Below are 13,480 nucleotides of genomic sequence, written 5' to 3'. Positions count from 1 at the left end.
CGCCAACTAGAAATCAAACTCGGGAAGCAGTCGCTGTCGGCCCGGGATGGGGCCGCGCAGCCTGTCGGATACATTTTTTTCCTTTAATCGCCAGTATAAAAAGTTCCACTGGTACAAAAGGCATAAGTACAATCAGTGATAGAAATAGGAAAGCCTGCTTTTTTTGTACTTTTTCAATTCCCATCCAATGACAGATTTCCAAAGTGTTGTCAAACAAACATGTATCACGCTTACATAATCCACTGAAATGCATTGACTTTGGCTTTTCTCAAGACAATACTTAAAACTATTTAAATCTTTTCAGAATCAAACGAAATGATATTAATCTACAGACGACAAGCTTTTGTTACGGCACGTTAGATAAACACATACATTGTTTTCAAAAAACTTGACATAAGCCAAAATGCAAAGAAACTACACATCATTTTTTTTTTCTTCAAACTACAATTGTTAAATACCACTTAAGAGAAAGAAAAGAAACAAAGAAACAACAAACAGGTTTCAGATGTGTGTGGTGCATTAAACCCCCGAGTCCCGAGTCTCAGCGAGAACTCCTGTGAGCTTGTGCTTTACTAAACATCAAACGAATTCCTTTCTATGCGTGTGTATGCTAAAACTGTGCCGGCCGTGAAAACGTACCCTGTTTGTCTGAAGTCGGCGGAGATGATTGTGATGAAGCGCGCCGGACGCAAAAACTATGGTGGAATCTAACCGCCAGTGTTTCAGAAGCCCCGATACTGAGCTGAGGTAAAGACACTTAAGCTAGACCGCAGTCCATTACAGCGATACTACGTCAAGCGAATCAAATGAAATCCAACAAAGTGGCATTTAACGAAAACCTCTGCATGATTATAATCGCCACACGGAACTCAAGAGGGTCGGACGAATACGGTTTTCATCGGGTGACGGGTAACCGATTTGTATTTAGTATTGGGTAAGCAATCAAGTCATCAGTTTTAATACGGCGCGCTAACGCGTGTGCTTTTGTGTTTGTGCTAGTGGTTATAAAATTTGGCAACGACTGACTGACTGTAACTTCCCAATACGAAACCGGTTTAACGGAAAACAAATCTGTCGGGCCTTATTCATGAAACACAAGCCGAGATTTCCGGGGTTCTCAAAGTGGTTCGCAAAGTGCACGTTTTGTATAGAAATGAATGCTTTAATGCAATTGGCTACACTATAAATGAACCTACACTGTAGTTTACTGTTTCTACAGATATTAACGTACAATCAGTGTTGGGTAAGTTACTGTGAAAAAGTAATGAAGTACAAGTCACCGATTACCTATTCAATGGTGTAATTGGATTTCGTTACAAATTACTACAAATTAAAAGCATTGAATTACTAATTACATTCTATATCAACCTTGATTAGAATCGATTCAAGGATAGACATGAAACGGCTCTTTTAATTCAGTCAGATAAATAATAAATAACTTCATAAATTATTCTTATTAACTGACCAAAGTATACAAATGTGAGGATACATTAGAGCAAGCATTTTAAAGTTAGCGACTTAACGTGTTGATGCAATTTCCACCATTGAATATGTTACACAGTCTTTAGTTCAATGACATCAGAAGTAACTGTAATTCAATTACTGGAAAAATAAAAGTAATCCTTTACTTTTTCGAAGGAAAAGCAATTAAATTACAGTAACCGATTACTTACCCAACACTGCATCCAATATAAAAATGTTACTGTTTTGGAATACGGTAAAACGATGTCAAATAACATAAAAAGACTGCAGATTAACAAGAATTTATTTGACTTTTACTGGTAACCAAGCTGATGGAAAATTACAGTTTTTTACATGTTTTCTGGGGGTTGTTTCGATCCAAAATACCGGGTTGTTTTAACCCATTGTGGGGTCAAAATACATCTTTTGCTGCCCAACATCTGGGTTTGTCCATTTTGACCCAATAGTGAGTTGAAGCAATTTCAGAATTGGCTTGACGAACAAGTGCACGATTTTGCATAATAATGGCTTTTTGCAGTTTAAGTAAATATTGGCTTGCTTCAAAATGTCGATATCTGACTCAACCACGGGTTAAAACGACCCAGAATTGAGTGCTGAAATAACCCGACATAGGTTCGCTTAAACCCAACCGTCGACTCTATTTTTACCAGCATTCAGCGTGTGCTTCATGAAAGAAGGTCCTTTGTTTTTAAACCGGCGAAAAAGTTGGAAGGTTCTAAAATAACGTGGACAGATAGAGGACGAACAACCGATCACATGTGCACATTTACACAGACACAAACCCTTGGCACACGTTTTCATCGTGCGGCAAAATATTCCAGCCCACTAATACTGATCGACACGTTAAGGCAACGGCAGAGCCGGGGTAGAAAATAGTGCTATAAAGTGAAGTAAACGACTTTTAAGGGGGCTGCCTGTAAACTAGGTTTGTAAACAATACTTATACGGGCCGTATGAAAAAGATGTGTAAACGTTTTCGGCAGTGCTACAGGCGCTATCAAATAATGAGGGTGAAAGACTTTGGCATCAGGACGGTTTCGCTTGTCCTACTAACGTAAAATAGTCCTGATAAAGGCAGCGGGAAGTAAGACTACACTGAGATTTCGTATTAACTAACATAGAACAGCTGTCGTGTGTGATGGTCGAACTACTGATTCACATAAAAACGTTCAATGTTTTGTCTCGACACGCATAAATCGTTCACTCACAAACATAACGCATCACATGACCTGTCACATTTGGCTCTGAATGAAATAAGTCGGCCTTCAGTGGTGTTAGTGGACCCTTAATGTGTGTGTTTGTATGAGAGAGGAGAACTGCTGAGACTCAATCTCAGGGGCTCACATACACACACCGTCAAAGAAAAGAGGGTTGTGAGCTCAACCTGTAGCACAGGTGTGTGTATGCGTGCTCACTCGCGAACGCATGTGTGTGTGTGTGTGTGTCCGTGTGCTTGTGAGAGAGATTATGACACATGGGCACCTTGTACATCTTTACAAAGAAAATAAGAAAGAAAAGCAAAAAACATGAACAGTTTCAGGCAACAAGACCACAGAAGAGCAAGTTAACAACCTTTTTTAAATCTATATCTTTAAATATGAGGGTTTCCATACAAAACACTTACGTAATAAAATACCCATGTTATCAAATAATTTCACAAGTAAAACACTGAAGCTGTAGGCAGGATGTACCGTCAGAATTTGGCACTAAATTCCACTCTTTATAAGAAAAAAAAATCACATTTTGCTGAACAACATAACACATCTAAATATTGTTTCCCACAATAGAAATGAAATCATAGAATGACATAGATGCTTCACAAGCCGACACTGAAACTTCTCAGAGTTTTTATATAGCTAATGACCCAACAAGAAATTTAGCGAAGAGGGACCCCTATCGAAACCAAAACAAAGAAAAGAAAAACGGGAAGAAACAAAACGAACAGAAACAAAAACCGTAGTAGTAAGAGTAATATGAAAGGCTTTGTCTATTGTTCAAGTAAATTGATTTTTAGTCTTCTCTTTAAAAACATGAGACAAATAAGACTGTTAGACTTGATGAAACCACGACTTTATCCACGAAAAGCACCGACGGGACCGCGGGTTACACAAACTCTGTTTTTTCCTCTATACATTTAAACAGTATAAAATATAGGTCATTTCATGTGCATTTAAACCACGGATTGTCTAACTGTAAGTCAGTTCAGCAAAAGGTGTGACACGTAGGTAGCATTTCCCCCCAAACAGGGCAACCTTGTTTTTTTATTCTTTTTTCTTTTTTTAATACCTTTACTACTCTAGAAAAAAGTGGTTTTATATAGACTTTAATGAGAAATCAAGCCACTTAAAATGGCCTTAAAAAACTTTACACTGTCTGAAAAATGTAAAAACCAGAGAGATTCTAATATCGATCAGACAGTTTTTTTTATTAAAACTGTGTGGAAGTAGTCTATTTTGTTTCGAAACCGGCGTAGGTTTCTTACGGCAGGCCTCAGATGAAGAGTGTTGCCGACAGAAAGTCCCGACGCCAATCCCTGTATTAAGCGTTCAAGTTTACTTTAAATGAATGAAAAAGAAAACAACGTAAAGAGAGAAATCATAATCTGACGAATGAAAAACAAAAAACAAAAGCAAAATTTCGTAATTGTTTCGCCACAGGATTTTTTAACGTTTTTTTCGGTTTTCTTAAAATGATGCTCTGGTTATGTTAGTAAATATATTCTGTCTCTAAAGAGCGAATGCAGCGTTTTCACATTATTATTATTATTATTATTATTATCATCATTATTCTTTTTTTCTCCCTCCCTTCACTCCCCCGTTCCCTCCCTCACCAGTTAATCCGAAAAACAAAGCTCAAAATGAGGTCACATGCGAAAAATGTCCAAAAAGATCAGGCTAAGGTCAAAGTTCAGAGATCAGTAGAAGGAGACCAGGTTATGATCAGGAGAACTCAGAAAGACATCAGAAACAATGACGGGACGATGAGACTTTTTTTGTACGCCACGTAGACATGCTAGGCAAACGATGAGCATAGAGTCATGGAGATGAGTTCTAGGAAAGAAAACGGGAGAGGAGAGTTACACACACAGCTCCGGCACACAACTAACATCATTAAACCATGAGAACAACAAACAAACAAAAAGGAACGAACCAAACAGACAAAAAACAACAACGACAGCAGCAGCGCTATTAACCAGCGTCACCAACGTCACATTAGCATTTCTAACGACAGTTTTTGTTCGTAAAAAACTTTACACTGTCTGAAAAATGTAAAAACCAGAGAGATTCTAATATTGATCAGACAGTTTTTTTTATTAAAACTGTGTGGAAGTAGTCTATTTTGTTTCACAACTAACATCATTAAACCATGAGAACAACAAACAAACAAAAAGGAACGAACCAAACAGACGAAAAACAACAACGACAGCAGCAGCGCTATTAACCAGCGTCACCAACGTCACATTAGCATTTCTAACGACAGTTTTTGTTCGTCATTCAAATCGATTGCAAACACGTACACGAAAATGAGGCGCTCGTTCAACCACATAAAGTACAAACAAACACCCTCGATCTCCTCAGTAGAAACACACACACCCAAAAGTATCCATCTCGGCCCGGCTTCCGATATAAGATCGCAGATGGATCGCTGTTTGGGAGAAACGTTCGTTTTTTTGGGGGGGATGCACATCAAAAAAACCAAACACAAAACAAAACGAAATCAATTTTCCACTACTTGAGACAGAGCAGAGAAAAGACAAAGTGGGGCCTGACGGATGGGATTGTGGGAAATGGCGAGAGGGAGAAAGAGAAAAAAGAAAGAGAGAGGGGTTGTGCACATGATTGTGTTTTCTTGTCACACAACAGGTTTCGTTATAAGACTTTATAAGACTACTGGACCAGGCTCTGGATAGAGAGAGCACGACTTTCGGAACCCAATAACTTAAAAGATAATAAATAAAGTCCTTTACTTCAGAGGCAGTAGAAATTTTGTATAAAAATAGAACTGCATTTTTTTACAAATAAAATTTACAGGCCTGTGGCTTTCTGCGATTTCACTTTTTCTTCTTTCGATAGACATCGCGTTTTCTTTCCCCCACCCCTCCACATAGAACCTCGAATGCTTTATTCATCTTAACCATCGACAGATCAGAATATTTTGTAACGCTCTACACAAATTCTGTTGGACAAAGACCACAATCGTCTGACGCATAAACTAACTTTTCCCTTAAAACAACAAACAAAAACAAACAAGCAAAAGCGAAACTCAAAACTCACTGACAGAAACCAAATATAAATAAAAGTCACTGAACATTTGACGGCAAGTTTTTTTTGAGGAAGCTGTTCAGGCAGTTGTTGCCGTTGACTACAGAGAGGCCACAGCGGGTTTAACCCTTTCCTCTCTAGTGCCAGCGGGCCAAGGGTTCGAAGGAGCAGCAAAGCCCTGAACCTGACACCAGAGGTCAAAGGGCGAAGTTTAATGTGCATATTGGTGCTTTAATCATATCGGAACCTTCCCTACTTGTCCTTACAAGCCTCAGGTTCGCAAAGAGAAACAAACAATACTTTATACATCGTTCCTTTCTGCTGTTGTTCATCGTAAAATGAAATAGCCATTGTATAAATATTGACTTAAAAAAACAAATACTTTACACGTGACTTAAATGAAACGGAAAAACAAAATCTGACTGTTAATAGCTGTTCATCCATCGCAAGTCATACAAAATAATGGCGGAAATGGAAGCGTTCATGTGGAAAAAAAAGACAAAATAATACTGTTATCAATAAAAAATCAAATCAAAAAAGAAGATTACAGGAGAGTGGCTCCCTCAAAGGGCGAAACTCCCCATCGTGCCCCCCACCTCCCCCCGGAGTCCCAGTTTGGTAACCGTGGCAGCAGTGGGGACTTACCCTAGCAGTGTAACATGAGAGAGGCCCTATAGTGCTAAGATCAGTACGGTTTGCTGTCGTTCTTTGAGCGCTTGAGCTGGACTTTGAGGCGCTTCATGCCGATCTGAAACCCGTTCATTGCCTGAATGGCGGCCTGTGCTGACACGGGATTGTCATAACTGACGAAACCTGCGGAGAAAAGAGAGCTGTGAAGCGACGCAGTCACGTTTGGCAGCAAAATAACTTCATGCAAGAAATGCCGCGTGCCCACCGCATCTGATGCAAGCAAACTGCAAGTATAGTATTATTAGATTTTTCACACTGAAACCCATTCTGAGTCTACGTTAAGTTCGCTGTGGTTTTCACTACATTAGTTAGTGATGTTTTGGTCCGAAAATTCCCCAAAGTGAAAATGTTTTTTAAAGGTTCTAATGTTGTAAATAATATTATGTTTATTGCTCAGGCCCATCGTATTTCTTTGTATAATATATCATCAGAAGCCACAGGGAGTCGTGTAATGTTGCCTGTGTCTTCTTTTTAAAAAAGCACCTGTAGACAAGCTTTTATTTTATTTTTTAACTTTTTTTGGACTAACTTGTTATGAAACACAGTTTTTTAGCGAGACATCTCCTTAACTTCTTCACTAATAATCTTACTTAATACAGAAGCCGTTTTTTGGAGGGGGGGAATTGCACATTTTAATATTTAAAAAACGTTACTGAATATTTGTGTCAAAGATGCATTGCGTTGTTGTAAACAGGGTGCAAATGGCTTTGTGAAACAGAACGGCACTAGAGTCTGTGAAATATGTCTAAATATGTTATTATTTTTCGCCCAATAGAAATGTTTGTGTTAAAAACTAAATGGATTATATAACCACAGGAAAAATTAAGAGACCACTTCAACATTATTTTCAGTCTTTCTGAATTTGCTATTTACTATTAGTGTTCACTTATACAACAGTTATATTTTGTTATTTAATAACCTCGATTTGATCACAGTCTTTATGTGTCTTGTCATGCCGTCAGCCTTTAACATTGCCGTTGAAAGACGCTTGACTGGAATAGCCACAATATATATAGAAATTAATTTGGAATGGTCTCTCATTTGTTTCTGTGGCTATATAAATATCTATCTTTCCTATACATATATTTCAAAGAGGGTAATACCCTGAACCAATACGTGGACCACTGCGTGTCTACTGCAAATGCTATGCCGTTCTTAACATTAGCATGTGTGTGTTTGCGTGTCAGTTCATACCAAAGCACTTGCTCAGATTGGTCTGTTTGTCGATAAAGACTTTGGCAGACACCACATTTCCAAAAGGCATGAACATCTGTAGTATGTCCTGGTCCCCGAACTCCTGTGGCAGGTGGTAGATGAACAGGTTGGCCCCTTCAGGTCCTGCTCCATACACACGAAACACATGTAAACATTTAGCGAACAACCAGAACTGTGGTCGCGGCACTGAAATACTACAACTAAGTCAATGAAGGCTTGGGTTTGAACGGACAGTACCCACAGTAGCTCCAAATGTAAATGTACAGACACTACAGACCGTTTCATCGGACGTGCGCGCACCTGACCCCCAGTTAACTTTATATTTAATTTCATTTTATTTTACTGTATAATAGTTGTATTAAATAAACGATTTGTTAAATTTTGTTGTATGTTTACTTTCTTAAATAAACAATTTGTTGAATGGGTCCTGTTGTTTGGACACATTTAAACAAAGCGTACTGTACATTGACATCTAGCGGTTGAGCTTGGTATCGCAGACTAAATTCTAAATATTGGAGAGACGAGTTTAGCCAAGTATCGGTTCTTTTGTTTCTTTTGCTTGTTTTCAGAAAAAATCTACAGGCACTCTATTGTATGTGAATGTTTACTGAAAGTTAACTGCAGCCCAGGAACGCATGCATGCGCAGTAACGTTTCTTTATGTTGTCACTTTGAAAGTCTATAAGTAAGCGATTCATAGGTTGGTCTCCCTGAAAAGTGTAAAAAATACATTGTTGTTTCGTCCAAAGTGTTGTTTTTTACATCATTTCATTTTGTTTGGCCAGCGGGCTGATATAACACGCTGTGGCTTTCATTTATTAAATATACATGAACGTGTTGACACGCCATCGTTTAAAAAAAGGCAACGCTCACTGCAAGAGCATAAAAATACAGCGTGAGCTGCCTGTACCTGAAAGATGAAGAACTGAAAGATGACGGAAAACTAAAATGCATCCTGTGTGTTTTGATTTCCTACCCTCTTTCTGGCTTCCCGCAGCGCTCTGTTGCTGCAGTAAGGACTGGCTGTAGAGGGTGGGCAGGGCGGCAGCCGCATACTGTTGGATCCCTGAGTAGGCCTGTGTGAGAGCATCCATGGGCCCGGCCGACCCGTTACTCAGGCCCGTGCTGCCCAGCCCGCCGTTCAGAGCCGCCATACCTGAGAGCATGTGAGCAACTTTACATAAAACCCAACAATAAAGAAAAAAGAAGTGCTCTTACTCATTAGCGTTTGGACTCAGGGAGTGTTTCTACAATACAGCACAACACAGGACACCACACACTCACACACACAAATCCAACAAAAAACACAAACGTAGAAAGTACAACACTCGTCGACAGGCTATAATAAAAAACGACATAAAAAACGACGTAAACGCCACTCACGCACAAACACAAGATAGATAACATACAGAATATACCGACCGGTTTATGCAAATGAGGAGCACGGCCTACACATGCACACTATGTCACAACAGCAGCACGAAACGATCACCACGGCGACCCTCAGACACACAGAAACATATGACCAATCACCTTTTAAACGTCACACAGCGGAGATCCATCTTTAATTATCTGATTATTCAACATCAGCAATCTTGGCTGTGTTAAAGGGGTTATGGGGAAAACGTTCTTCAACTTCTTTAATAATATACAACTGCATCCTCGGATCTGATAAGAGCAAAACCCCCGACTGCGGAAACAGATGCACACGTGCTCAGGGGAGCAACTCCTGTTAGTAAACATATGGGATACATCACTACAGATTTACTCAGAGGAAAGGGGTTTTTGTGGTGCTAACAGCGGGTTTAACTTTGTTTTTTTCCAGATCTTGGTTAGTAACTGTAATGATGTCTCTAAAGGGATTGTTCACGCAAAAAGTCGCAGAATGTTTTTTTCCCTTTTGTCATTTAAACATTATATTTCTTTTGTGAAACGCACAGGAAGATTATAACAAGCATGCCGGTACTTGAGCCGTGAGGGAACGCTAGTGATACTGAGTGTCTGCACGTTGCACTGGTCTCGCATCTCTCATGGAGGAGCTCCGGGAGCATAAAAGGACAAGCGAAAGGAGGGTACGACGAGAGAGGATCAGGCCTGGACTTTATGTTGTGTATTATTATTTTTGTATAGCCGGCAATCCGTGAGGGAGTTGGTTTTATAGTTTGTTTTTGTTATATTAAAAGTTGTTTTACGTTCGCCGGTTCCTACCTCCTTCCTTCCTTTTATTGAACCCTGTTACATTGGTGCCCAAACCCAGGAGGAAGGAGAGGGTGATCGCGGTGCTGAGGAGTTCGGGCGGCGCGGACGAGGGAAGTCCGCGAGTGGCTGACCGAGGCGGTGGTGCTAGATCCAGTATTCGGATGGGACGGAGGCCTCGCTGCCATGCTCCTGGGTCGAGGTGGGCTGGCTGCCGTCTAAGAGGGAGCGGAGGAGCCGCCGCCGTCCACCCTGGGCCGGAGCCTGTTGCCGTCCGCCATTAAGGGAAGGAGCAGGGAACGGCTGCCCTCAGCTGGAGGAGCCATCGCTGGCAGCCAGGGGGCGGAGGAGGATCGAGCCGTCCACCAAGCGTCCAGTACCATCGCATGGCACCGCGAGGAAGAGATTCTAGGCTAGCTGTGGACCGAGCAATAGTGTGTCTGGGAACCGGACCAGAATTATTTTTAATTTTCATCTCTCGTCTCTCTCGTCTCTGTTGCTCATTGTGCTTCTGGCTCCTTTTCTCTCGTCTCATCTGTCCATACACCCAGGTGCTGCGGCCGCAGAGATTGGCCTCTGGGGGGGGAGTAGAGCACAGTCTCTTGGGTACCCCTGGCCTGTGAGGGGCAATGGGGTTATGTAACGAGGAAGGCGGGACGAGAGCCGTGAGGGAACGGCCGAGGGTAACATATACCTCTTACACTATGGCACACTATACAGTAGCACCTTTTTTTTGTATTTCAACTTTCTCAACCTTTAATTATTTATCGACCGTTCATACACACTGTCAAATTAAATACAGTGTATACCACAACAAAGGTCTATAATTTAGAATTTAGGCTGTTTAAAATGTTGCCATAGAATAGCAATCATGAATTCATTGGACATTTGTTATCTTGTATGTTTATTACCTAGCATATTGAGGATGGTTAACGTTCTTAATCTTCTGATGGTCAACTCTGATTCTTACCACTATACCACAATATCCAAATAACTTAAATTACTCTTCATAATACATTTTTCCAGTCTTCGCAATAAGGCATATTTAAGACATTTATGCTTGTCCTATTGTTCATACTAAATATGCATTTCAGAGTTACTGTGGCGGTACTAAACCTCAGTACACCGAGGAGGTTATGAAGCTCCTTCAAATGTTAGTGCCATTAAACATAATATGTAATAACTTCAGTCCAGTGTATGCTATTTAGCGGCATCTAGCGTTGAGGTTACGAATTGCAACCAACGGCTCACTCGACTCACTCGACCATTCCCCACTCCCTCTAGCTTTACAATGGGACCTTAGAAGTGGCAGCTTATGATAACGGACACCAGTTCACACATTGCGAGAACACGCAGATTGCGCTTTTACGCATTACACAATGCAACTTCGTGTGATTTAGGATCTGCCAGTGTGTGTGTGTGTGTGCGTGTGTTTATAAAGACTGATTCATGAGTATTTACTGACTGGCCTTTGGGCTTGACAGCCTGGAAACAATAAATGATGAGCGAAGTGCTTGGACGGTCAGCTCCCTCATTTATCCAGCAATAATTACAATACTGACCTTTTATATTTAATTATACTATACAGCCTTTTAAATGAGCGCGCGTGTGTGTGAAAGAGAGTCATTTAAATGAATTTAAATTGTTCTGTTAGAAAGAGGTCGATTTATAAAACTAGAAACCTGGCTGAAAGGTCACCGGCGAAGGAGATTTTGCCTGTGTGCCGGCACGCTGACATATACACATGCACGGACCGCCGTGATCTTTAGCTCGACTATTCTTAGTAATTACACTCCACGACGCCCATTAGGTACATTTAGATAACATTCCTTCAGCGTAGCCAACGGGCAATAGAAATGGATGCAGTCTAGTCCTAACTCCTTCCAAATTCACATTCCTACGAGAACGTACATACATTCACACAACAAGTACACAAACAGTAGCGACAAAACAAGTGCACGTCTATAGAAACACCCAGTGAGCAATGGTGTGGTGGTGTATTAGCGCTTGTGGAGATGTGGCCGACTGGTGTAAACACAAAAAACTACATGAGATGGATTTGGTCTGATTTGAATGATGAAGCAGTTTAACATTCACACATCAATTCAATATATTAAGCAAGAAATTACAAACATTCATTGTGCACGTGTACAGTGACCCCAGTAAGTATTTGTACATTTAAGCCGCAGCGTATGAATGTCTTTTCATTGGATAACAAGTATGACATCACAAGTGCAAGGGAAATTTGCTAAAAAGGTTGTTTGAAATAAAAAAAGTTTGTAAAAAATGAAAAAATATCCCATAGCGGCATTTCCTACATTCTGTCACATAATGGAATAACATTCATACATGAAGCGGGGCCAAGTGTTTCGGGGCTACTGTACACCCAACATTCTCTCATGTGAACCCAGAGAGATGCCCACTCTTTTGTCGCCTTACAATCAGAGAGTATCAGTGTAAACTTTGGTCACGTGTCCACAAGCGGGCATCTCTATGAGCAGCGGGCGGCCGGAACTATGAGGTGATGCTGTATGGTTTGGGATGGAGAGGCTGATGAACGGTAGTACTCACTGTTGACGCTACCTGCTAGTGCATTTATGTTATTGAGGCCCACGGTGGCCCCGGCCAGACCCTGCAGCGTGCCCAGAGAACCCAGCGAACCCATCGCACCCATGCCAGAGTTAGCCGTGGAACCTGCTGTAGGGAAAGACAGGAAGAGCAGAGAAGAGAGACAGATGGAGAAATGGAAGAGAAAACGAGACCTTTGAATGTACAGATAAAGTCGCAGGTGATACTGGAACGGTTAAAGCTCAAATTCGACACGCACAGGCTTTGGTGGGGGCACTCAGGGGGGGAAATGGGTGGATGGACGGGTTGGGTAACATCTTGATTATTCTTGATGATTTTGCTGCTGATGTAAAATTGCAACATTGTGAATACTGGCATGATTTTAATGCGTTTTTTATTTAGTCATTAAGTTTCCTAATTAGCGTAATTATCATTAGACTCATTTTGATCTCAAACTGTCTGGTTTAATGAATCTCTGATTCAAACTCAAATTAACCGTTTGTCACTTCAAACAGAAGTCAGCTTGTGGCGGTTGTCATTTATGAAAGTGTTTTTATTTCAAAGAAATATTTTGATATATAATGCCGTACCAAGTAGTTTAAAGATATTTTAAGTACAGTAAAAAGAATATTTATCTATTTTAAGTTGTTTCGTTCAGTAGTGTTTACCCTGTTACAAATACGTGGTATTTATTACCGATTGCCAATATTCATATACATAAATGTAACTATATAACAAATACATATTTCTTATTGCACTTTACAATGGGATTTAAAATCTTTACACTACTTGGCAGGGATGCTCAATATTGAAGAAAAACTTGCTATATAATGGAATAAAGGAAATATGTAAAATGTTTATGTCTTAAAGTTGTTAATTTACCTATATTACAATTTGTAAAAAATAATAATAATATAATGTTATTGTTAACAACTGCGATATGCAAATGAGAAACTTTTAGATAATTTGGATATATTGTGTACCACTACTTTAATAATAATAATATTTAATTAATTGAATAACAATGAATAAATAAATAATTAAATTACACTGTATAAAATGGATAAA

The 13,480-nt window shown here is 40.1% G+C and overlaps 1 protein-coding gene across 1 annotated transcript in view; it reads right to left on the bottom strand.

Annotated features, from left to right (window-relative positions):
* Window positions 1-3,763: 3,763 nt before the first annotated feature.
* The window catches only part of celf2 (cugbp, Elav-like family member 2), a gene marked incomplete at its 5' end in the record, with an annotated part of 17,600 nt that continues 7,883 nt past the window's right edge, over window positions 3,764-13,480 (bottom strand). Inside the window, 4 exons of the mRNA XM_079455068.1 lie at window positions 3,764-6,557; window positions 7,629-7,772; window positions 8,625-8,804; window positions 12,416-12,606. Coding sequence (XP_079311194.1) covers window positions 6,430-6,557; window positions 7,629-7,772; window positions 8,625-8,804; window positions 12,416-12,606 — 643 coding nt within the window. The 3' untranslated portion in view covers window positions 3,764-6,429. The remainder of the gene's footprint in view (window positions 6,558-7,628; window positions 7,773-8,624; window positions 8,805-12,415; window positions 12,607-13,480) is intronic.

The sequence above is a fragment of the Barbatula barbatula genome, assembly GCF_947034865.1.
Source record: "Barbatula barbatula genome assembly, chromosome: 4".
Classification (NCBI taxonomy): domain Eukaryota; kingdom Metazoa; phylum Chordata; class Actinopteri; order Cypriniformes; family Nemacheilidae; genus Barbatula; species Barbatula barbatula.
The sequence above is the reverse complement of the archived record's forward strand: the minus strand, read 5'-3'. Positions and strand labels throughout refer to the sequence as shown.